The sequence below is a fragment of the Telopea speciosissima genome, chromosome 4 (genome assembly GCF_018873765.1).
Source record: "Telopea speciosissima isolate NSW1024214 ecotype Mountain lineage chromosome 4, Tspe_v1, whole genome shotgun sequence".
Taxonomy (NCBI): Eukaryota; Viridiplantae; Streptophyta; class Magnoliopsida; order Proteales; family Proteaceae; genus Telopea; species Telopea speciosissima.
Window position 1 is genome coordinate 35680809 of NC_057919.1, and position 27147 is coordinate 35707955.

A 27147-nucleotide genomic window follows, 5' to 3' on the forward strand; every position below is an offset into this window, starting at 1 on the left:
CATCTGGGAATATGGTAGAGATGGCATCGAATAGGTCCTACAAGAATATAAAACATACATATCATTAGTGTTTATTGTATTCAATATTTCTACAATGAAAATACCATTTTACTATTGCTGGCTATAAAAAAAAAAAGTGACCTCATCTTCTATCTATCTGACATGAGTGTCAGAGACCTTCCATCTATCGTGCAAATGGCTTCAGATAAACAATGTAAGAAATAGGATCAGCTATCTTTACATTCTGACTCTACAACAACAAATGCCAATGGGAGCAGTCCATTATTCCCATTGACTGTAATGACAGATAGCAGTAGACCTCCATATATCTCCTTCAAATGACAGCCATCTAGTTCAATAAAGAGTCTACAATCTTTGATAAAACCCTTCTTACATGCATCGAAACAAATAAAGAGTTTCTTGAACTATGGACTCATTGTCATTTGAATCCTTTCTTGATATTGCAATGCAAAGATATCACCTGGATTCTTTTGCCACACCATATGACTATACTTGGGCAGCTGTGCATGCAAAAGCCCATAACTACCCTCATTCAAATCCTTTGCATGCTTTTTTCCCTATACAATTGCATATCTCCTGTTTCAATTGCATAATTCTATGAGGATAGACCTCATAGCCTCTCTGCTCATATCTGAGTCTTCTCTGAGGTGGGCATCAAATTTCTGTGCTATCTAAACTATTGTTACTTTGGCTGGCTTCTTCAACCTCTCACAAGTATGTGTAGGGGTGTATGACTTAATCATGTAAGTCCCTGCATCATCAATATTAGAAGCATGTATCCTCCACGTGCATCCTTATGAAGCATAAACTACTATCACCTTGGTTCTCTTATTTTTCAACCTCAATAGATCAAATCCTTCTTGAATGTTGTACTCCTTCAATGCAATCCTAAATTGATTGACCTCACCTTCTATCTATCTATCTGACATGAATGTCAAAGACCTTCCATCTATCGTACAAATGGCTTCAGATAAACAGTGTAAGAAATAGGACTAGCTATCTTTACATTCTGACTCTACAACACCAAATGCCAATGGAGCAGTCCATTAGTCCCATCAACTGCAATGACAAATAGCAGTATACCTCCATATCTCCTCTTCAAATGACAGCCATCTAGTTCAATAAAGAGTCTATAGCCCTTGATAAAACCCTTCTTACATGCATCGAAACAAATAAAGAGTTTCTTGAACTATAGACTCATTGTCATGTCAATCCTTTCTTGATATTGCAATGCAAAGATACCATCTGGATTCTTTTACCACACCGTATGACCATACTTGGGCAGCTGTGCATATGAAAGCCCAGAGCTACTCCCATTCAAATCCTTTGCATGCTTTTTTCCCTATACAATTGCATATCTCCTGTTTCAATTACATAATTCTATGAGGATAGACCTCATAGCCTCTCTGCTCATATCTGAGTCTTCTCTGAGGTGGGCATCAAATTTCTGTGCTATCTAAACTATTGTTACTTTGGCTGGCTTCTTCAACCTCTCACAAGTATGTGTAGGGGTGTATGACTTAATCATGTAAGTCCCTGCATCATCAATATTAGAAGCATGTATCCTCCACGTGCATCCTTATGAAGCATAAACTACTATCACCTTGGTTCTCTTATTTTTCAACCTCAATAGATCAAATCCTTCTTGAATGTTGTACTCCTTCAATGCAATCCTAAATTGATTGACCTCACCTTCTATCTATCTATCTGACATGAATGTCAAAGACCTTCCATCTATCGTACAAATGGCTTCAGATAAACAGTGTAAGAAATAGGACTAGCTATCTTTACATTCTAACTCTACAACACCAAATGCCAATGGGAGCAGTCCATTAGTCCCATCGACTGCAATGACAAATAGCAGTATACCTCCATATCTCCTCTTCAAATGACAGCCATCTAGTTCAATAAAGAGTCTATAGCCCTTGATAAAACCCTTCTTACATGCATCAAAACAAATAAAGAGTTTCTTGAACTATAGACTCATTGTCATGTCAATCCTTTCTTGATATTGCAATGCAAAGATACCATCTGGATTCTTTTACCACACCGTATGACCATACTTGGGCAGCTGTGCATACGAAAGCCCAGAGCTACTCCCATTCAAATCCTTTGCATGCTTTTTGCCCTATACAATTGCATATCTGTTGTTTCAATTACATAATTCTATGAGGATAGACCTCATAGCCTCTCTGCTCATATCTAAGTATGCTCTGAGGTGGGCATCAAGTTTTTGTGCTATCTAAATTGTTGTTATTTCGGCTGGCTTCTTTACCCTCTCACACGTATGTGCAGGGATATATGACTTAATTATGTAAGTCCCTGCATCATCAATATTAGAAGCATGTATCCTCCACGTGCATCCTTATGAAGCACAAACTGCTGTCATCTTGGTTCTCTCATTTTTCGGTCTCAATAGATCAAACCCTTCTTGAATGTTGTACTCCTTTAATGCAACCCTAAATTGATTAACATCCGGATAAATCAATCATTTCTCTAATTTCACTTTGTTGTCATTCTTGTTTTCCTCTTGCATTTCTTCATTCTCAGATTGGTAATCTGACAATTCATCATTTTTATCCCCATTTTCAGATTCGAATACTTCATGCATGTTTTTTTCTTCTTCATGGTCCTCATTGCTTGAATTATCAGTTCCTTCATCAGAACCATCCTTTCCCTCACTATCATCTAATGAGTCATCAAACTTGAATGACTCATCAACAGTTGTTTTACTCTTACTATTACTTGCAGCACCCTTGCATTCTTAGAAGAAGAACTTTTATCAATTGTTGCTTCACTCATACTAGAAGTCCTCACTAAACAATTTCCCTCAATTTGTACATTGCTCTTACTTGCAGCCCTAGCAGTTCTCCTTGGACTACCATCCCCAACATTGGATTCACTATGACTAGCACTTTTTGCTATTGTAGTATCCCTCATATTGGCAGCCATAACAGTACCACCACCCCTCCTCACTGCCACTTTTGAATCCTACCTCTCTCCAATGTGTACAATGCTATTGCTTGCAGACTTCACATTACTATCTCCACCAATATCAGCATCCAAAGGACTCATCTGAACTTCAGGTGTAGTAAGCCATCGCCTACCATTTTGATCATCTTTACTAATTATTGAATTCAGGTATCCATTTATAGTGTAAATACGGGTGAGATGATCAACCAATTCCACCTTGTAGATAGCCAATTGAATAACGGATGTATCTCCATGTCTAGCAAAATTCGCATTCATCACATCTTTATCTGACTTCAATTCTGTCACACCCCAAACCACCCCCTAGAAGGATTGGGTAGGTGACCCGAATTGCACGATCACAATCCGCAAAATCCCACGGATCTAGAAGCAGTGCTTACATTCATGAGCCAAAATCCACACCTTAACCACAAGTAAGATCAGAGTAATGCAAGACATCTACAATTTATCAGAAATAAACGGAAGCATAGCAATACGGGAAATGGTGATAATATATACATATAGAAACTTGCTTATTACATTCCCCAGCACACACAACCCACAACAAAAGAAAACATAAGCTGATAGGCACAGCAATACATACATGATTATATACAGGGTTAGGGCACTCAACCCCAAAAGAAGAAAGAAAGAAAAACAACTAAAACCGGTCCACGGTCAAAATAGGAAACATTCTAACACAACAAAAAGGAGTTCCCAGTACAAAACATCAGAAGTACTTGATGAGCACATTTCTGTGTGAAATCTTAGGGCATAAAACATACATTTTACCACATTGGACAAAGTTACTCGGTGCTTTCTTGTGCTTTTCAAGGTTTAGGTGCATTATTGTGAAAATGGAGGAGATGATGCTAAGGAGATGTTTTTAAGCTTTTTTGAGGTGTTAATAGTATGGATGCATAGCCCATCGAGTCAACTTCGCAACGGTTCAAACGACACTTGATTCCGAGTTGAAACGAAGAAGTTATGGCCGTTTCCGTAACGACGAGCGAAAATGGTGTACAGGGGTTTATTTATAATTATTGACAGTCGGACGGGGACAAAGTGAAGCGGAATTTCAGATTCCAGGGGCCTTAACAAATTATCAGAAGTTACTTTACTGGACCCGAAAGATTCCATTTGGAAGGCTCTGGACAGTCCAACTTCAACTTGAGATATATTGGGGTCCCCGACTCCGAATTGGACGAAATTTGGGTCTATTTTGGGTGATTTTTCGCAAGGAACACAATGGTGAGGCCTATATAAGCACCTCATGCTCCATGTTTTCTGAAGGACAGAATGGGTATTTTTTTTATTCTTGAAGGAATTCTAGTCATCACCCTTTCTCTCTCCTCCAACTTCTCAATGGCACTTCTGGAATTCTACTTGGGATAGATTTATATTTTCTCATCTATGGAAGGTTGAAAAATCAAAGATGCTTTGATTTTATTGCTTGGAGAAGATATCTACAAAGAAAAGGAAGCACTTGTTAGAATTGGAAGTTTATTTTTCTAGAAATAGAAGGTCTATGTAAACAATCTTCTCTTCTTCTTTTTTTTTTTTTTTCTTAGGATTCAAGGCATTGTAAAAGAGGAAAGAGAAGAGAATATTCTCTTTTCTTAGGAAATATTTCTCCTACACTTCCATCTTCTCTCTTTTCCTCTCTTCCACCTATAAATACCCCCTACCTCTCTTGTAAAAATTGCTCATTCACTTAGTGAAATTTCTTCTCTTCTTCTCCTTCTAATTTGTGATTTTTGGCTTTTCTAAGTTCTAGTTTACTTTTATGATTTTTAGTTAATGGTTATAATAGGTTTAGTTTATGCTTTAATTTCAATTTAAGTCTTCAATTGGGTTGTAATTTCTTAATTCTAGTTTAGGTTTTAAGCCTTCTAGTCTAAGTTCTTAAGTTGATGACAAGACTTGAAGATTTAGAAGAGGAGGCCATGGTAAGTAACAAGCTTTTCAATTACATTCATGCAAGCACATCCAGGTTTTACTATCTAAACTCTCAATCTCATTCTCCATCTCCTCTATCTCTCTCTATCTTCTTCTTCTTCCCCCTCTATTTCTTTTATTTTAATCTTATATGGTTGTGGTTTATGGATGTATTTTTATTCCCTTATTTTTTTTTATATGGTTAGTATGTGTGGCTGTATTTTTATTCCTTTCAATTCGCTTTAGTTTGATAGGTTAGATGCTCATGTGTTAGGATGCTGATTTAATCCCTTAATTTTGTTAGATGCTTATGAGTTAGGATGCATTGATTTTCGTTAGTTTAATTAGTTTAATTTAACACTTTAATTTGGTTCACTTTGCATTACTTTTAAGTTAGTTAAATAGAGTGGCGTATATCTCCTCGTGTTCGACCTGTAGCTACGATTGACCCGTACGCTTGCGGTTTTATTTTAACTCAAACAGTACTCCTCAAAGGTCTTCATCCACGACCATCGAGAAAGTATGCAGAATCGGTATGACCTCCGTCGGGGTCCATACCAACATCTTCATAACCACCAAAACTCTCCTCCTCGAAATAGCCCACCATGCCACAGCAACATCCACCTGCAGGATCATCTAAGAAAAGAGCAACATATAATAGAGTGTGAGCCCCACCGAGCTCGTGAGCAAATAACATCCATCATGCATGCATATGCAACCACAATCCACCGATTCACATGATCTACATGATATGCAAGTCCAGTTTTATTATTAGCCACCTATCACTACAACTAAGTCAGGTCTGTGCTACTACAATCCCAATGCATGTATCCCTGGTGTAGGCTTGGTTACCTCTTCCCGTGATACACTCATGGGTTGTCGAAGAAAACCAGTCGGCTCCGGCATACCTTCCTAGGTCAGCCCGACCAGCCCTCTGATGATTATCCTGGCAAGCAACCGTTTCTTCCCTCATGCACCATATAGGTGTTCTGAATCTATGCACCTTACGGTGTTCCGATATATGCACCTTCCGGTGTTCTGATAATTGCACCTTTCGGTGTTCCGATCCTAGTCACTCCTTGATAATTGCCTCCCAGGCATCCAGCACCTTAACCCCTACTGGCAAGGGTTTGTAGCACGGGTGATGAAACTCTAACCCCATGTCTATATGGTATAGTATGAGTCAAGCAGTGTCAACCGCATTCATAGTACGGGCTACCGCAGGCCTCATTTCCAAGCCGAGTATGGCATCTATTCTAACAATCACAATCATCATATTCATTTCACAGTGTTGATCAACAACAGTCATTATGCAGTGATTTGAGTAACTTTGATTGTAAGCATGTAAATGGCATAACAGACAAGATTCAATTATTAATAGCCGACATCAGATCACAATTACATTTGCACATACGATAGTATTATTCACTCACCAGTACTTGGCTCTAGGTACTCAGTCATAGATTCAGTTCCAGCTGTTGTCTGATTGTTGTCCTCGAGCATAGGACCAAGTCCTAAACATAAGAATCAAACAGTGTTTTATTCAGTTATTGGCCCTACACTGGTGCCCTAGGGTTTCCCTAACTTACTGGGTTGACCCAGGGTTTAGTCGATCTCATTTGGAACATCGGGCCTTACACTGGGTCTTAGGTCATGTCTCGGTGCATGGGCCAAAGCCTAGGGCACAGGGGCAATTTGGTCATTTATAATGCCCACACCTTCCTCTAAGTCAAATTTAGTCCATAATACATTTTACATTACAACATACTGCTGTCCAACTCAGGATAGTGCAGTAAAACCAAACACAGCAGTGCACAGTCATCTGCGAGGCCCACTTAGGGTTCTAACCAATTTTCACATATGGACAAATGTGGGGGAAGGTTATTTTTTTCATTTCCCACATTCCACAGTGTCCAGGGATCAAATCCCATAGGAAATTACAATTCTGCCCTTCTGTGTCAAAAGATTCCTTCACTGGTCGATGTCTCTGGGCCTTGCTGCATCGCCCAGTGCATGCAATCGACAGCAGGGCTGAGTTTCCAAGGCTGCGCTTTGCAGGGCCAAGGGTCTAATGGATCCTCTGCATGTTAGGATGGTCCAGTAGCCCTAGTGGTGGTCTACCTTATGGTCCAATCCATTTCACCATTAGGGTTCCTGGCATGCTGTATCTGGCTGTCCAGAATACCCTGATGAATAGTGCACAGGGTTCTGCAGATCTGAAATCTTGTGTTTCAGCCACACAATATGCCAGACAAGGTTTCAGGGCTGTACCCACCTAGGGTTAGGTCTCAGCAGCCCTAGGTTACAGTCTGGGCTTCAATCCAGCAGCCAGAAGGGGGTCAAGGTTGTGCATGCATGCATAAACAGAATTCGGCCAAGGGAACAGCATATCAGATTTTTATTTTTCAACATAGATCACAGATTCACCATGCACAAGGTCTGCATGGCTGATCTGGACCAAGACTGGGCAAACCTAAGCTGTTCTAGGCTGCCCAGGGTTGAAAAACAAAGTATGCAAAGGGAAAGAATGGTGAACAGCAGGTATGCAGGAAATTTTATACGAAAGAAGCCGAGAGGAAGCTCGAATGAGCTAGGGGAGGAGCTGGCAGCAGCCCTTCTTCTTCCTTCCTTCTTCCTCCTTCTCCTTCCTCTTCTTTCTCTCTCTTCTTCCCTCTCTTCTCTCTTTCGGATTCAGGTACAGCCAAGGGTTCTAAATGAACCAAATGGCCTCCTATTTATAGACTTAAAGCCCACTGAGGTCTATTTGTTTGGTTAGGTCTCTTTTAAAAACTCATTTTTAAACTGATTCTGTTCAGTTCTGGGTGCACAGGTGGGGTCCACACTGAACCAAGGGTATGAGGTGGTCCCTCAGAGTCCCCTCTATCACTAGAGAGTGTCAATGGTCAAGTTGGGTGGTCCCCACAATTATAATAATTAAATAAATGCAAAAACAGCCACTGGGCCTTGCTGCATCGCCCAGTGCATGACCTAGTGAATTCCAGCAACTGAAATCAAAGGGGGATTGCATAGGGGTTTGACCCTAGGTCAGGGTATTGTCCCCACATTCCCACCATGGGTATATGATTTTTCAGAGGTGGGTCCCACCATTTTAGGGAGGAGAGAGATTACTTGGGATCCAAATCATACATCAGTCTGTGAGCTGTGCAAGTGCAGGGGTCTGCTATCCATCTTCTAACAGATATATAGGAAAACCTGTTCAGAGCATTTTCATTGATCTCATTGAGTGGAGTGATGCTCCACAGTGATCCTGGTGGCCTGGCCAGGGGTTCCTGCACTTTAGTCAGATTCCAGACAGTCAGGGGGGCAGGGTTTGACATTTCTCCCCTCCTTACAAAAATCTTGTCCTCAAAATTTGCTTACCTAGTAATCTAAAGAGTTGAGGATACTTCTCCTTCATTTCTTCCTTACGCTCCCATGAAGCTTCTTCTACTGGGTTATTTCCCCATCGAACTTTCACGAAAGCGACGGTGCGGTTTCGGAGGTTATGCTCTTTTCTGTCCAATATCTCCCTGGGATGTTCGTCATAAGTCATATCCACGTCCAGCTGTTCGGGTTCAACTGATAATACATGCGTCGGATTGTTTATGTACTTTCGTAGCATTGACACATGAAAAATGTCGTGGATACTTGACAAAGATGGCGGTAGAGCCAGCCGGTATGCTACGGGTCCCACTCTATTGAGTATTTCATATGGACCAATAAATCTTGGGCTCAACTTGCCTTTCTTGTTGAAGCGCAGCAGTCCTTTGGTTGGGGATACTCGAAGAAATACTTTTTCTCCGATCTCAAACTCGATATCCTTCCTTCGATTATCCGTATAACTCTTTTATCTCGACAGGGCTGCCTTGATCTTCTCTCTTATGACATCCACTTTGTCGTAGGTTGCTTGTATCATCTCTGGTCCGAGATACTTCCGCTCACCAATTTCATCCCAATAAAGCGGAGTTCGACACTTCCTGCCATAGAGTGCTTCGAACAGTGCCATGCCAATGGTGGAGTGATAGCTGTTGTTGTATGCAAATTCCACCAGTGGTATGTGAGCATCCCAACTATCATTCATTTTCAAAATACAGGCTCGAAGCATGTCTTCCAGTCCGAATGGTTCTCTCTTTGACTGTCTGTCCGTCTGCGGATGAAAAGCTGTACTGAGATTCAATTGAGATCCCAATGCCTTTTGTAGACTTCTCCAAAACCTTCAAGTAAATCGAGGATCTCTGTCAGACACAATACTGACAGGCATGCCATGTAAGCGGACTATGTTGTCAATGTATATCTGGGCAAGCTTTTCCATCGGATAACTTATTTTTATCGGTATGAAGTGAGCTGCTTTTGTCAGTCCATCTACGATCACCCAAATTGCATTCATGCCCTTCCTAGTGTTGGGCAGGTTTGTTACGAAATCCATAGTGATTCTTTCCCACTTCCACTCTGGTATGGGAAGTGGTTGCAAAAGTCCATACAGTCGGTGTTTTTCCACCTTTATTTGTTGACAAGTAAGGCACTTGGACACATAGATTGCTATGGTCTGCTTCATTCCAATCCACCAATAATATTTTTTCAAGTCATTGTACATCTTTGTACTTCCAGGGTGGATGGTATAGGGTGAGCTGTGGGCCTCTTTAAGAATCCGGTCTTGAATATCAAAATCCTTAGGCACACACAATCTATCACGAAACTTCAATGCTCCATCTTGGGCCAATGTAAAATCTGGGTCTTTGTGGAGACCTTGTTGAATTTCCCAAATTATTTTGGCCAGCTCGGGATCCAATGGTTGCTTCATAATTATTTCTTCTCATATCGACGGTTGCAGATCTAGTGCTGCTAGCTGCACAGCTGCTTCATCGATCATGAGCTCCAGATCAAATTTCTGAGCTTCCTCTATTAATTGCTCACTTACGACCAAAGATGCGAGAGACGCAATCTGAGATTTTTTGCTTAATGCGTCCGCCACAACATTGGCCTTGCCAGGGTGGTACTGGATCTCACAGTCATAATCTTTTACTAGTTCTAACCACCACCTCTGTCTCATATTAAGCTCCTTTTGGGTGAAGAAATACTTTAAACTTTTGTGATCGCTGAAGATTTCACTCTTTTCACCGTAGAGATAATGTCGCCAAATTTTTAACACGAAGACTACTGCTGCTAACTCCAAATCATGAGTAGGGTAATTCTTCTCGTGTTCTTTCAATTGTCTGGAGGCATATGCGACTACTTTACCTCTCTGCATCAGGACGTCGCCCAGGCCTGTTCTAGATGCATCCGTATACACTATCATTCCTCCGGTTCTTCAATTCCTGGAAGCTTTTCTCGCACACTTCATTCCACTCGTACTTAGTTCCCTTCCTCGTGAGTTTTGTCATGGGTGCCAAAATGCACGAGAAGTTCTCAATAAATCGGCGGTAGTAACCGGCCAATCCTAAGAAACTTCGGATCTCAGTGGCATTTTTCAGAGTCTCCCATTCGAGAACTGCCTTCACTTTGCCGGGGTCTACCTTAATGCCGTCTTTGGTGACGATATGCCCCAGGAAACCAATTTGGTTGAGCTAAAATTCACACTTACTAAATTTGGCACAGAGCTGGTGTTCCCGTAATCGCTGCATCACGAATGTAAGATGTTGTGCGTGCTCTTCCTCACTCTTGGAGTACACCAGAATGTCGTCAATGAACACTATGACGAACTTATCTAGCACGTCATGGAATACTTTATTCATCATATCCATGAATGCTGTCGGGGCGTTGGTTAGTCTGAACGACAAGACTAAAAATTCATAATGTCCGTACCGAGTTCGGAATGCCATTTTATGGATGTCACCGCTCTTAATCTTCAGCTGATGGTATCTTGACCTAAGATCAATCTTCGAGAAAACTCTTGCTCCTTGTAGCTGATCAAAAAGGTCGTCGATACGCGGCAACGGGTATCGATTCTTGATTGTCAGTTTATTCAACTCGCGATAGTCGATACACAACCGCATACTTCCATCTTTCTTCTTTACGAATAGCATAGGTGCTCCCCAGGTTGACACACTGGGTCGAATAAATCCCTTCTTCAGTAGATCTTGAAGTTATATCTGCAACTCTTTCAATTCGACTGGCGCCATTCGGTATGGTGCCTTGGATACCGGTGCTGCAACTCTATATCGCGGTCTGGTGACAACTGTGTTAGATCTTCTGGAAATACATCAGGAAATTCTCTGACTATATGGAGTTCTTCCAAAGGTCTTATCTTTACCTCTGTATTAAGTACAGTGGCGATGAAGCCTTGGCATCCATCATCGAGCAGCTTTTGCACCTGAAGTGCGGATAATGTTGTTCGCTTAGACTTCCTCCTCGGTTCACTTTGATAGGTGAATTCCGACCCATCTTCTAGTCTAAACTTTATCTTTTTCTTCGCACACATGATGTATGCACCATAGGCAAACAACCAATCCATGCCTAGTATCACGTCAAAATCATTTATTTCCATTTTTATCAATCATGCGGTTAGTCTCTTCCCACAGATTTTGATCTGACAGGGGTCATAAACCTCTTTCAAACTCACGACACTCCATGTTGGCGTGCTGACTACTAGCTCATGCTCAATGTCTTTTGGTTGATCTTCCATCTTACTCGTAAAGGTTGAGGAGACGAAAGAGTGGGTTACGCCCGAGTCAAATAATACTGGTGCGGGTATGGTTGAGACATTCAGGGTACCTAGGGTTTGTAGGTAATTTAAGTCATATGACATAAATCAATTTCTCTAAAATTTATAGTGTTCGACCACTTACCTGTCATAATATCGGGGTTCGCCTCAGCTTCTTCGTTGGTCAAAGCGTACACCTTTCCCTGCGTCCGATTGTCACGCAGTTGAAATGGCCTAGCATAGGGTTGATTAAGTGAATTATTACCATATCCACATATTTTACAATCTCTGGCCATATGCCCTTCCTTATTGCACAGATAGCATTTGAAAGGTATAGCTCCAAGTGTTGTGGCTTTGCTCGCTTGACTTGCTGCTGGTTGGCTTGACGAAGCTGCTATTGTTGCTTGACTCGTAGTAGGTTGAGCAGGTCGAGTAAATGTAGGGCGAAAAGAATTCTGACCTACATTTGGCCAACGATACAGAGTTGGAGTAGGGCTTGAACTTGTTCCCCGGTAAACCTTATTTGGCCGACCATAGGTTTGGAAATTATTCGACCTTTTGTTCAAACTAGGTGACGTCACAGTCTTTTCTTTCTCTTTTTCCTTGAATCTATCCTCCATTGTCTTCGCCTTATCAACCATTTGAGTGTAATCCCGAATATCCATGATTGACAAAACTGATCCAATCTCAGTTTTGAGTCCCTTCTCAAATTTCTTGGCCTTACTAACTTCCCCTTTCAAGTGCTCTGGAGCAAAGTGGAACAGATCCTCAAACCGCTATTGGTAATCTAATACCGACTTGTTCCCTTGCACCAATGTAATGAATTCGGCTTCCTTTCTATCCTTGAAACTCTTGAAAAAGTAGTTCTTGAAAAAAACTTCTTTAAACTATTCCCATGTGGGATTCGGGTGTGCAGCTTCTAGATTAGGTCTAGCAGCCTTCCACCAAGCTTTAGCTTCATTCTGCATCTGATAACCCGCACAAATAATCTTTTGCGCGTCCGTGCACTCGAGTACTTCAAATGCCTTTTCTAAGGCACTGATCCATCGCTCCAGTTGCATTACCTCTGATGTTATCTTGGAAAATGCAAGCGGTTGGAGTTTCTTGAACCTTTTCATAACCTTGGAGGTAGAATTTTCCGCTAAGTGCTAAGGCACAAGTGGTGGAAACAATATGGGTTGATTAGGTGGGGGTGGTGGTGCAACACGTTCGTGCATCATAGTTGCAAATTGTGTAGACATCTGACCAAGCAACTCCTGTTATTGTTGCATGGTTCGCATCATCATGGTCATGAATGCAGTCACATGGCCGGCTGCCACACTTGGCTGAGGTGCTGCTGCAGTAGCTTGTGCAGCTGTTGGTGCTTCTGATGAAGTAGCCGATGCCTTAGAGTTTTGGACCTCTGTTCCGTTGGGCAGTTCAACCTCCGGTACAATTCTAGGTTGTTTACCCTTACAACCTCCACGAGTACTTCTAGTGTTGACCATTGTTGCTTCTCTGAAAGGAGGAGTGTGTTCAATATTCCAATTTCATCTATGTGGGCAAATAGTTGTTTTTTAACTTAAGCAGGGTCAAATCCAGTACACAGTTCCAATGAGTAACATTAGTCATACCAGTAAGGTGGATTATTAGATTCATTATCTTGGCTCATTAGGTGATGTGTTTCATTAAATGCTTTGTGTTTCCTCTTGCTTACATGTTTTTGTGTCAATATGCTATGCATGGTGCTATATAAAATTCCAAGCTTTTAATTAAAGACTTTTAATTAATTACCTGTTCTAGCAGGCAAGCATCTCCAGCCTCTTCCCGGTCTCGAACTCCAATGCCCGTAAAAATTCTATGTCAGCTATTACCTCACCAGCTAACCTCAGAAAATGCTCTTGCTCCTCGGGTCCACTAATGGCTGCAATGGTTAAGTATAAGTCCAGTTGGTTTTCAGCCCGGGGTAACACTAGTCGTATCCGCCTCAGTCTCTCTCGTAGATGTCTAATATAAAGCATGGTTCTGAGGTCTCCAGGTCGAATGAGGTAATAGGTCCTGTCACACAAAATGGTTCTAGGCATGAGGGCATACTTAATTTAAAGAATTAAGTACTTAACTATGGAAATTTAATTAACCATAACACCCACATAACAAATTCTTGGGTTGGCTCGAGGTACCTTAACGTCTAGGGATTCGATTGACTAGACAACCTATCAGATCCTGCTCTCAGCTATCCTACACCTTGGTTAGGGTAAGATCTATGCTTCCCACACGTACCACGCACGTAACATAACATACCTATGTAGCTATGTTCAGTTTGCATCACAACATTACAATTGGGTTTATACACTGCAACAGACAAGTATATTTTATACTTATAATACACACCATATATTCATATCATAAACTATATATAATTATTCTCATTAGCATATAGTACACATCTATTTAAAACCTAGTCATATAGGTCTCCAGTCCTTAATTATGAAATTTTACTTTTTGAGCCTATGTCCTCAAGTTGCGATTCTATCTTGTTGTAATTTGTCTCGTATATATATTTTTTTATTCGATAACAATTATTAATTTAATAAATATATATATATTTATCCTTCCTTTCCATGTCCCATGAGGTTATTTTGCCCAAATATGAGGTTCCCATGTAAAAATACTGAAATTCCAGCAAGATTCCATCACTGGGCGATGTCTCTGGGCGTTGCCACATAGCCCAGAGAATCGGGCTCAGGCTTTTTAAGTCTGAGAGGGCCCCATTTGCTCCCTATTCCATTCCAAACTTCTCCAAACCTTAGGGTAAGGTTCTTGAAGGGTAAGGGGACCACTTCCACACCAAGTCTTAGTATTTTCTTGGCCTATTTCCGACTTCGCACGTGCCTAGGTAAGGTTTTTTTAGGTTTTCTCTATATGTTTTACTTGTTTTCTCCATATCTTCTTTACCTAGGTTAGGTTTTACTGATTTACTTGCCCTAAACTTGGTATTCTCTCTCTTATTTTGTAGAAAATGTCTACGAGTCGATGTACTACGAGGAAGTCAGTAGCCCAGAAGAGGCTACGGGCTGAATCTGAGGATTCTTCCTACTCAGAGATTCCTCCTCCATCTCCTAGAGAGGATTCATCTTCAGAGGAACCCGATTTCGACCACCATCTCTTCTCTAGATATGAGTACACTAAGGAGTGGAAAATTTTCATTTCCGTAAAAATAATGAATGGCCGGGTGGTGCGAGTAGAGGACTTCCACCAATATGGCCTTTTTGTCAAGTTTAATGCCCTAGGTTGGGCATCGATGCTATCTCCTATCGAGCCTTGTTATCCCAACTTGGTTCGGTACTTTTACTGTAACCTGGGGCCTTCTAGTGCCCAGGAGTTCGGGGTGGAAAGTAGGGTGAAGGGAGTGGATATCAGGCTGACCACTACCCTATTGGCGGAGATCCTGGGTTTACCTGACACAGGTGATAGGGTTTATTACCAACCCCGCATGGACATTTCCGATATGTTCTCTTTGGAGACTAGGAGGATTGTGTTCAGGGCTTTGACAAGTTCAGGGGACACTCCTAAGTCTGAGACTGCCTATAAGTCCAGTGCTAGGGTGATTAGTAGATGTGTGATCTATAACATCTACCCAAAGGGCGGCAACAAGGGCAGTATCTCTATGATGCGGGCATACATCACCTACTGCTTACTAGGTGCTAGTCAGGGGGGTCCAATCATCAACCTCCCATATTTATTACTCCAGGTGATGCTTTACCATGCGCGGAATCCAGCCGATGGTAACCTTCCTTACGGGAAGTTTCTTACCTTGGTCTTCCGATACTTTGGGGTTCCATTAAAGGGCGAGTACATCGACAGGGTTCGATCCAGGCCTATAGACAAGACTTCTATTATGAAGATGAAGGTGTTTGGTGAAGATCCAGTAGTGGATGAGGAGCAGGTGATGGCTGAGGATATGCAGCAGGATGAGGGACAGGGTGGTAATGCACAGGATGTGGATCAGATTGGAGAGGAGCAGGGTGACATCGGGGGTGGCGCTCAGGGCATGTACACAGAGGAGCAGGGGTTAGGTCCAGAAGATCTCGAGGGTTTTGACACAGTTTACGGACTTACCTTCTTACGAGACGACCGGTGCCACCAGTTTGCAGGTTCCAGGGCCTCCAGATTAGGCTCAGGTGATGACACAGCTTCAGAGCCTCGGCCCACAGATGTCTGACATGGGGTCTAGAGTTGATCAGGGTTTCACTTCTTTGGGCGGCAGAGTAGGTGCAGTTGAGCAGAGACTAGACTTCTGGGACCGCTACTTCCGTGTTGACTCACGCCAACCTCAGCCTCCTATTGATGACCTGCCTCTTACAGAGTAGCTCCTAGCATCTTCTAGACACTTGAGGCTACATGGTTATGATCATCTTTTTTTTTGAGTAATTTATGTATTTTAATCCTTTACCTAATGTACTTAGGTTTTTTTTTTTTTTTTCATCAGCTTATGTACTTGTTGCATTGCAGTTTATGCAATCAAACTTATGTAATTATTGTCAATTTAATGAAAATTCCATGCCTCTGTTTAATTGCATCTACCTCCCCTGTAGCTTTTACTTATTACGCATTTTATGAGTTATATCTTGTTAACCCTAGTATGCACGTCATGAATGTAAGAAGAGCCTCAGGCTCTGATACCAAGCTCTGTCACACCGGGGTGTGACAAATTCCATATCATCTGCTCCACTAGGGGACACACACTTCACATAGAACCTCAATAAATATCCTTCTGGTATGTGCCTCAAGACTGAGTTGTATATATCATACAACATTTCAATGTAACTATACTTGTCTATATCCACCATTCTTTCTTTCTTTCGACCATAACACATGTAGGTAATTGCATATTGTTCCATGTTGTAGACAAGTATTCATACATAGTTAAGACATATTTGATCGAAAAAAATTCAGACATTTTAAAGGATGAAAATTAAAGGGATTAAAGCAATCAATAATATGAGAAGAGCGATTACATGTTTCGGGTTTAGGTTCCAGTTTGGTTGCAAGTAAAAGAAAGGAAAGGGAAGTGGAATTGGTTTAAAAATGAAAAACTGAAACTTTTGAAAATCATGATTTTATAACATACATAAAATTCTTACGCCAGTAATGTTACATAATCATTACTATTAACGTTTTTCCATTATAGATTTGTATTAAAATCATTTTCACTCCCTTCGAACCAGATACAATCTTGGGGTAACAAAATAGTATTGTCCTAATTGAAGTAAAATTTAAGCAGAATGAATCATATTTTCTTAAATGTCTCAAGTATTATAATAGGAAATAACAGATACAAAATGTGCAGGTACTTTTATTGACTTACTTCATTCAATATTAAGGCATCCTACATAAACAAATGGAGGAGAAAGAAAAGCAAAAAAACAACCCACGGATTGCCTTGGTTCAAAGGACAAAATAGACAAGGAATAAGGCTGTAGAATGGACAAGGAACAAGGTTGTTAGCATCAATCGATATCTAATAGTGTAAATCTTGGGTTTGGTAACTAAAACTCATGTCCTGAACACAATCTGTTGTTGTCTCTAACCTACATGCAACTTCAAATATCAATTGTTACATACGACTTTTATTATTTGTCTAGTGTTGAAACTTAACCAAAGAGATAGATGTGGTGCATCCTATCACATGAAGTAATATTGCACTCATCATATTATAATCAATAAGCGCCACAAACGGGGTGGTTTCCATTCGAAAAACATAGAATGGGATTTTTTATTGAAATTGGTTAAAAAAATAGCAGAATCAAACCCGACCTGATGAGCAGAGATGATTCGAACCCTAAATTGAAAAAAAAAAAAAATTAGAATGGGATTTTTGATTGAAGTATACTATCTCATATTTACACCCTAAATTGAAAAAAAAATTACCTCCCTCGTTGTCGCAGGTCTCGATGATGGTCTCAGCAAATCCGACATTGCAGATCATCGACGGTCGTTGCAGTTCTCGGTGATGGTCTCAGTAGATCCCACGAATGATTCGTGTAGTACGCAAGGGATGGAGTTGAAGATGGCCTCAACAGATTGCCATCTTAAGAACCCTAAAATGCATCTTCCTTATCATGCCTTTAAGTAACAGAGGAATGAGTTGAAGATGACCTGAGGTAGATCGCCAGAACCCTAAACCCGCGGCTAATTCGAGTAGTAGGGGAAAGGGGTGTGAAGTTAGAGATGCCCTAGGGGCAAAATGGTGAACTCACATCCATTAGGGGTATATTAGTCATCTGAAGGCATCAATTATCAACACCGTAACACCTGAGTAACAGAATGGGGTTGACAATAACAACTAACCTAAACTCAGGGGTCCGACTATATAATTTAGAAATACAGGGCGTCGCTTTGTATTAGGACAAACCTCAAGGTGTCTCAGTGTAATTTACCCTTGATTTTAATATTAGTTATTTTTTCCGTTACAATGATAAACAATGATTATGGTACAAACTCTTCCGATTACAACATGACCACATCAAATCAATTTCTTCATTCCTAGTTGTTTGACTTGGGGAAGAATATTTAAAATATTTTTACCAAATCTTTCTTCACTATGAGTTATCAATGAAAATTTGCATTGTGATTTAAATCTAAAAAACAAATCGATCTAAATCGATATTAACTTGTAACAAAAAAATTGAAAAAATCGAAATTGTTTCAACCCAACCGAAACCCGACCTAACCGACCATTTGACACTCTTATGTTTTTCGATTTTAAACCCCTTTCCTAATTGCATATTTGTTCTAAATTCTAAGTGCAATAAAATATGGAGACTTAGTGTAAACGATCTAGCATGGTTAAATAATTAATTTAATGGTTTATAGACTATCAAACCCGACATTTAAACGGTTTAAAATAGAACTGAACGGGTTATTAAATGGTTGTACCATTCCAAATCAGAATCAAACTATTAACTAAATGGTTTGATGGTTTCGATTTAAACGGTTCGGTTTGGCTTTGCTAAGCGATTTTGGTTTTCATTTAACACCTTACTGACATCTAATGGCTTTCTTCCAAGGAATCAACATATAACCAAAGAGGCAAAAGAGTAAATATCCAAACTGATTCAATCGTAGGCTAACAATTAGTGGTCTTATTTTTAGCAATAGGAAAGACCTCAAATTGCCATAAAAAAATAAGAAAAATCAAACAAATGTAGTAGATGCATGATTCCCTTCCAGATAAGAAACACTCACTCATTGATAGATCTGCAAACATAGATTGACAACTGCAATGCAATTATTTTAGCAAACTTTAACACATTATCAAATTAATACCCGAACCATTACCATTGATACAAATGGCATTTAGATCCATTTCATACAATTCAACAATGCCAACAGTTGCGTATTTGAAAAAAAAAAAATTCTAAATTGGATTTTAAGTGAGAATACATACGGAAAAAAAAAAAAAATTCAATGGAACAATATGTCATGTCCTTAATGGGGCTCGATCTAGTGTATGAGTGCCAAATTAAATCAGCCTGGTATATGATAGATTGAAAGGCTTAATTTAACGTGTTCCAACAACTTTGGAGTTTTTGGCATATCGGTCAAGTACTTAACATTGGTATCAGAGCCAGATACCACATCACGGATTCGAGTCAAAGCTTTCAAGAAAGGGCTATCTGCTACCAGATAAAAACCCTGAAGCAAAAGTGGAACTGCTTGAAAAGGACTACCTGCCAGAGTGAAAGTTACTTAGACTGAGAGTCGTTGAGGAGGACTGCGAAAACGTAATAGCCTGTTATATGCCTAATAGGGCTCGATCTAATATATGAGTGCCAGATTGGACCAGCCTAGTATGTGATAAGTTAAAGGATTTGATTTAATGCGTTTCAAAAACTCGGGAGCTTTTGGCGTATTGGTCAAATACCTACCACAATAACTGAATACTTGTTTTTTTTTTAATGAATAGTGATTTCATAGAAGTGTGTACCATTTTCAGCAAAACGAAACAAAATATAAACAAAATTCAGTTTACAATGTGATGAGCAACAAAAATTCCTCAGCAAAACATCTTCAACTTTGCTACCTCATCATCCTCCATTGAACTAGGCTTGCTTCTTTTATGTTGCACAGCAATAGATCTCCTAATAAATTGGTATTCATGATAGGTTTTCATTGTCACTTCGAAATATTATAAGAACTCGAGCGAAATCCTGAAACCTGGCCTTGTAGAAGCCTGCATTCCAAGCGACAATATCTCCATATAAGTCATCTCTTGGTAGGGGTATTGAGAATGAAAAACACATTAATAGAGCACTGATAACATAAGATAAAACTGTAGCCCATTCATTTTTCTCTTACCACAAATAGCCAAAGATAAAAAAAAAAAAAAAAAAAAAAGAAAAGAAAAGAAAAGAAAGAAAGAATTAAAAAAGACAAAATTACAACTCTAGATAGAGAAAAAGAAAGGAGAACAGGAACCATTTGAGTACAGAACATTAAAATAAAAAGTGGAAAAAGGAAAAAGAAATTCTAGACCACATCAGAACTATTGATTGCATACTCACAGATCCTTGATTACTACAATATATGTAAGGTCAGAGTAAAACGAAATCCTGCCTCTTTGTATACAGAAAACTAAAAAGTCATAAACCTCCTGTATCTGTACTTGAAGGCATCGTCTAAAGCAAGCTTCCATCCTGCAGAACAAAATCCTTCATAACGTTTACCCTGACAAGAGTGAATTTAACGTTCAACTTTTATGTGAACTTTTAAACTCACATGAACACTAGCTCAAAACTAACCATTCCCTTAAATCTCAATTTTATTTCATCTTGATGATGATGCCAATCTTAATGGTAAGCCCAGCATGTTACATTCAATTCAAAAAAATATTTTGGTACGAAAGACCCAATAAGGGTGCTAAATCTATAACCAGTAAATGCCTCACCATCCTCACTTTTCTTCAGACCTTGCAATATAGTTATAGACGTACCACTCACCTTGAGTGCCCCTTCCCTCCCTTGTTTCTATAAATTGAGTCCACATCTACTAATCACTCAAAACACCCCTTAGATGCTTTCCCTTTGACTTGAATGTGGCGCACAGGCCTCAGCAATGAAGGAATCAGGAGGCTTTATGCATGAGAGGGAGAGATTTCACAGGTTAATTTATGCAAGATGTCAAAATTACCTTCAAGGAAAATTCTGAGATTTCACAGGTTTATTTATGCAAGATGTCTAATTAACTTCAAGGAAAATTCTTAATTAAATTATAAAGCAACAAGAACATCATAAGGAGATTAAAGTAATCGAAAAATAATGCTCACCTCAATAACCTATGACATAGTAATGAAAAGGGTGACAAGAATCTCCAGTATCTTCACTAAATCATCGAAAGCTTTGACAGCTCTATACTGCCATTTTCATTTCTATTTTCTGGTGAGGATCATAACCTATGAGCTTGAAATCACTTGTGACAAAAGAATCTATATCTTTCTTCTGAGGATTGATTTTCAGAATCTGTGGTGATATGGAAAGAAACATAATATCAACATTGAAGAAATTTAGGAAAAACAGACTAACTTCAAGACAGAATACTTCAAAAAAAGTGTCCATCCAGTTCACATTTTAATCTGCTAATTGTTTCACTCACCGGAAAAGGTTTAGGTAATTTCTGAAGCTGCTCCTGCAAAGGCCTGACATGTGTTCTATAAACATGTGCATCCCCAACGACATGGATGAAATCACCAGGAACAAGACCTTTAAAGGAGAAAGATTAACAAAATGGCCTCTTCAGAAATATAACCACATATCAAATCCACAGAAGAAACTACCTGGTATTTCTATAACCACATGTCAAATTCATAGAAGAAACTATTAAATATCCCCCCTCCCTCCCCCTTCTCTTTTTCCTGAAGGGAAGGAACTAGCAACAGCACAAGGCACTACTTGGAAAGCAGGTTGCAAAGACAAAGGCATGAAAGATCTACAGAGACTGAAAAGTCCAGATAGGTCACAGAACATAACAACCATGTCCTAAGTCCTAATTATTGTCAATCATTCTCCCATCCTTCCCAATATCACTTTGAGGAAGAGGTAAACATCCAGTGTTATAAATCCATATCATAATTTGGTAGAGTAATTCCCCCATTTATGAAACAAAGGAACACCAAACCTAAAGTTCATCACATTCTACAACTTGTTTTTGTTATTGAAGTCTCACCCCTCTGTGAAGTTATTCTCACTGTCATATTTCACCCATGCCAGTATGTACCCATTGTCTCAACTAGAGGCCAAGACCCCTACATATACAAAACATATGTGCTCAAACTAGATTTAGTTTTGCAGATGAGCGCATACCACAAACATGAGCAATCATGCATGTCAATAGTGCATAAGATGCAATGTTGAATGGCACACCAAGACCCATGTCAGCAGATCGCTGATACATTTGACAGGATAGCTCCCCATTGACTACATAAAACTGCAAAACAGAACATTCACAATATAAAAGAGAAATAAAAAAAAGACACATGAATCTTCATGTTCCTAACCTGTGCAAACATGTGGCAAGGTGGAAGTGCCATCAATGTGAGATCACATGGATTCCAAGCTGAGAGAACAATCCTACGGTCATCTGGCTTATTTTTTATCTTGTCAATAACATCCAACAACTGATCAAATCCTTGTCCCGTGTAGTCGGCATGCATATCAGTATACCTGTAAAACGGAGCCCAAATTGAGGATTCATCCAAACATGGCAACTGAAAATTACTTTTTGCTTTCGTCATAGATAGTGTCATTCCACCTGGCACCAAAGTGCCTCCATTGAAACCCATATATGGGTCCCAAGTCACCCACTTCCCGGTCTGCCAAACCAATACTGAGAAAATAAAGATATCAGTGAGATGTGCAGCATAAAAATAGCATCTAAATGTCCTTAAAAAAGGGTTTGGCAGTGAAGCAGTTGCCTGTCAAGGTAGTCTCTAGATGCATTGCCATCCCATATGTGAATGTCTTTTTCCTGTAGAACCTGTTTACAGTAATATCTGTTACCATCTAAAGTAGTTGCATCAAAATTTGAATCCCACAGACAAATGATTACCATCCATCAGAACTACTAATCAAAAGAATTTAAAAAAAATAAAAAGTAGAATATCCAATGCCTTTCTATCACCTTCCCCAGGAGAATGATTTCTTAAATGTGCCCTTACCTCATTACACACCTCACTCTGAAAAAGATACTTTTTTCGGCAAACCGCTGAAGGGTGAAGGGTTGGATGGAAGACACTAAGCATCTGTCATGCTGGGGGATCATTGAGAATCCTAACTGATCTTTTTTCGGCACCCCGCAGCAGGGTGAAGGGTCAGGTGGAAGACACTAAGCATTTATGACTCTGGGGGATCATTGAGAATCCTAACTGCAATCAAATATCTATTTTACATTACGGAAAAAGAACACTACCTGGTAGCGTGGCTCCTACGCCAGACACAGGAGCATAAGAAAGTACCATGCTGCCCCCATGAAATAAAAAATCGCATCTATATTGATGCCCCTGTGTGCTATCACCGCCTTAGACCTTTCTAATCAATTGCACCGGCACTTAGCACTCTTGCTAGCACTAAGTTAGCCTTACTTGACTCCTTAAGGGACTTGGGAAGAGAACTAGTAAACACAAGGGAATTTGAGGGAATGGAAACTGAATTGCACAAGAGAGCTTTGAGTACAAGTTGTTGCTCAATTGCTTGATACCTTGGCCAAATGAGGCCACTTCCATTTATAGCCACCCCAACCTACAATGAATGGTTTGGATCTTTACATGTATCCTCCATCGAATAGTGGAGAACATTCTAGCTATAGGGACCAGAACTTCCCCACCTCCTTTGTGGAGGATTCTAGCTACTTAGAGAATTTTAGGATCTTGGAGAAGTCTAGAAACTTCTCTTCTTCAAGTTCTCTAGAAGCTTCTCTAGAATGTTCTTTGCTTGTAGAGGTTCTAGAGGATTTCCTATCAATGTCTAGACTCCCTTCACAAGTGTGGAGAGTTCTAAATTATGGTCATTCTTAGCCCAATGTCTAAGTCCATGGGCTTGTAAGCTAGGCCCATGGGCCATTGTTGGAAGGGCAGTGACATTCTCCTCCGCCTAAGTTGGCGATGTCTTGTTGCGTCTTCCTCGTGGAACCTTTGTATAACCTCATGGAACTGCCATAGAGAGTCTGCAGGTTCCAACTTGCTTCGCTCTTTGGTAGCCCCTTCCACTTGACTAAGTACTCCCTACTAGGAGGTACTCCTCGTTCCCGAATGACTCGGTCCACAATCATGTATTCAGCCTCCTTATCGTAGGAAGTATGATGCAGAGCATCCGGTTGGTTCAACAGCCCAGGTTCAAGTCCAGTCCAGGTTCAAGTCCATCCCAGGTTCGAAACCAACCCAGTTCTGTCCAGCCTGGACTGAAGTAACTGTGGCCCTCACAACAAATTCATGGACCCTTGAGACTGCCAAGTCGGGCCCCGAGAGTCAACAACAGTTTAGTGACTTTTCAATCCCAACAGTGACTCCTCACTTCCAACAAAGTGTCTTTTAATTTTCCTAGTTTTAGTTAGGTGTCTTTTCATGTTCCTATGCAGTTTTAACGATTTCTTTAATTACTCTCGTTTGTAGTTCCTATGTCTTGGGAATAATTTTCTATTTCTTGGTTTTAGTTTCTAGGTCTAGGTTTTATTTTCTATGCATTGGTGTTCGTTTTCTAGGTGTGGAAATTCCATCTAGCTTGAGAATTCCAACAGTCTCTTTATGTAAAATGCATGTATCTCAAGAAGATGCTTAGTCTCCTCTTCCCCTATAAATACCAAATCATGGAGGCTGTTTCAGCAGCCAGAATTTGAACAAAAAAAAAAAATCTTTCTTTGAAAGACTATCCTGTGGATTTCAGGTGGGTTGTGGACTCAGCAAATTACATCCAAGGTGGATCTCCTTGGTGGGGATCTAGTGGACTCTAGCAGCCAAAACTATCTATCTCCATCAATTATCGTCATCATCAACCACCATCATCCATCTCCATCTTCATCATCAAACTATAAGGCCCTCATCTAGTGGTTTATAACTTCGCCATCTAGAGCCTACATGGTAGGGGAGATCACTGGGTTCTCGCGGAAGTCTTTACCTATCACCTACTTGGGGGCCCCTCTCCACTCGGGAAGATTGAAGATCTGCTTTTTTGATGGCTTGGTTGAAAAGATAAGAAACAAAGTAGCAGGCTGGCAGGGAAGGTTGTTGTCCGCAGGCGGTAGAGTCACCCTCTTAAAGCATGTGCTCTCTTTGATCCCCATCCATGTTCTTGCTACGATGGATCCACCTAAAGCGGTCATTCGGAGAATTTATGGGGTCTTTGCTGATTTCCTTTGGGGCAGCTCTGAGTGGGGAAAGCGGAAGCACTGGGTTGGTTGGCAGAAGGTCTGCAGGCCACTCGAGGAAGGTGGTTTGGGGGTTAGGCTGTTGGAGGATGTAGGTCTCTCCCTCAAGCTTAAGGGTCTTTGGAGGGCTCTTGCGGATCGGTCCATGTGGAGTGATTTTTTCAAGGCCAAGTTCTTTAGGAATCAGCATGTGGCATTATTTGGGTCGTTTGGGGCTGGTTCGAAATCTTGGTGGAATACGCTGGCTTACAAAGAATTCCTGTTGAACAACTCCAGATGGTTGCTGGGCACTGGTGACATTTTTTTTTGGCTGGATAATTGGACTGGGGCTGGTCCGCTGATTGATACTGTGGACAGTGATCTCCTAGTTGACTTGGGGCTGCGGGTAAAGGATGCTATTTGTGAGGATGGCTCCTGGAAGCAGGGCTTATTGGACAGCATTGATTTAGCTGCTGTGAGAGATAGTATTTCGTCAGGTTCTTTTTTCCTGTCTGACTGCGAGGATTTGTTGGTTTGAACCCCCTCTAGTAATGGCTTGTTCTCTACAAAGTCTGTGTGGAATGAAGTGTGGCGTGTGGCCCCGGCGGTTTCCTATGCGAAGTCGATCTGGAATCAAACCCTTCCGGTGAAGGTGGCCTTCTTTTCGTGGCAGCTCTTGAATGGGAAGATTCCTATTGATGACTCCTTGATGTCACTGGGCATTCCCCTGGCTTCAAGGTGCAACTGTTGTGGTAGGCCATGGAGGGAGACGACGGATCATTGCCCTGTTGCTGGTGGCACGGCCACCAAAGTCTGGGGTTACTTTTCCCGTGTATTTGACATTGCCCCTCTCTCTACCCAGGATGCCAGAAGCCGGGTTTCTCTTTGGCAGGGGATGGCGGGCTGCCACTGTCTTAGTGCGTATATCACAAGAATTCTGCCATCTCTGATCATTTGGGAGCTCTGGAAGGAAAGAAACAACAGAAGGCACTGGGAAAAAAGGCAGACAGCTAGCTCCATAATAGAGTGCATCAAGACTTGGGTGAAGGAGCTACCTTTTCCTTCCAAGGTCCGTCTTTATATGGTTCCTCTAGGGATGGCTTAATTCTGCAATGCTTTGGTCTGTCGGCTCCTTCCTCCAGGAGGAAACGCCCTACCCCAGTTTATTGGAGCCCTCCATTTGTCTCGGTTAAGCTGAATGTGGATGGTGCGTGTCGTGGCAACCCTGGCCTTGGCGGGGGGGGGGGGGGAGGAATTATCAGGGATCGGAATGGGGAAGTTCTGGCTGCTTTCTCTAATTTTTATGGTCCTTGCACTAACTCGTTGGCGGAGTTGAGGGCCTTGAGGATGGGTTGATGTTATGCCAGGAGATGCGCTTTATGAATGTGGTGGTAAATTCACATTCAGAGTCAACTATCAGGGTTGTTAATCTAAAGAGGTGTAGCTGGTGGGGAGGTTGGTACTGCTTCAAGGAGGTTCTGGCTTTAGTTTCTTCCATGCAGGCTCACGTGTCGTTTGCTTTCCGGGAGAGCAACAGGGCGGCTGATTGGTTGGCCAACCTCTTTTGTGATACTGAGACATCAGCCAAGTTTCAGCCTGGTAGCATCCCTTTGGGAACCCTTCAGGGCATTCTTCGTGAGGACAAGGCAGGTTTGCCTATTCTTAGAAGCTAGTGGTTGTGGTTCTTTTGGACGTAAGGGTTTGGTAAGGTAGTCTTGAGTGGGAGTGTCCTCTTGGTGTCGTGGGTTGGGGTCAGGTGGAATGTTCCCCCTATATTCTTTATTATTTTTGAGGATTTAGCTTAGGGGCCAGCTCGGGTCCCAGGTAATAATCGGGATAAAAAAAAAACTTGCCGGTTCTCAATCAATTCATCGATCCTTCTAATTCTTACATCAAAGTAGTAACGCTCATTGGTGCTCTTGTTGAGGTCCCCACTGCTTGGGTCTTCCATGTCTCTATGTTGAGCAGGCTTGCATGGAAGATTGGATGTATGTATCTTATGCTTGGGAGGTAGGCTTAACTCAAAGGATACCTTGCCCACCTTACTTGTGATCTCAACGGGCCTTCGTACCGACGAACCAACCTCTTATGCATCTTTTTTAGGGACTTGAATTGTTGAGGTAGAAGCTTCACAAGCACTAAGTCCCCAACTTCGAAATTTGCTGGTCGTCTGTCTTTATCAGCCTACTTCTTCATCTTCTTAG

The 27147-nt window shown here is 41.0% G+C and overlaps 1 protein-coding gene across 2 annotated transcripts in view; it reads right to left on the reverse strand.

Annotated features, from left to right (window-relative positions):
* Window positions 1–20881: 20881 nt before the first annotated feature.
* Window positions 20882–27147, reverse strand: part of LOC122660413 (bifunctional dihydrofolate reductase-thymidylate synthase-like) — a 55800-nt gene continuing 49534 nt past the window's right edge. Inside the window, exons 7-12 of one of the 2 annotated variants that reach the window (XM_043855715.1) lie at window positions 22521–22582; window positions 22358–22432; window positions 22104–22269; window positions 21910–22033; window positions 21203–21309; window positions 20882–21069 (exon numbers count right to left, since the gene is read on the reverse strand). In XM_043855715.1, the coding sequence (XP_043711650.1) occupies window positions 20959–21069; window positions 21203–21309; window positions 21910–22033; window positions 22104–22269; window positions 22358–22432; window positions 22521–22582 (645 nt within the window). In that variant the 3' untranslated portion in view covers window positions 20882–20958. The remainder of the gene's footprint in view (window positions 21070–21202; window positions 21310–21909; window positions 22034–22103; window positions 22270–22357; window positions 22433–22520; window positions 22583–27147) is intronic. The other variant, XM_043855716.1, reaches the window with a different exon arrangement.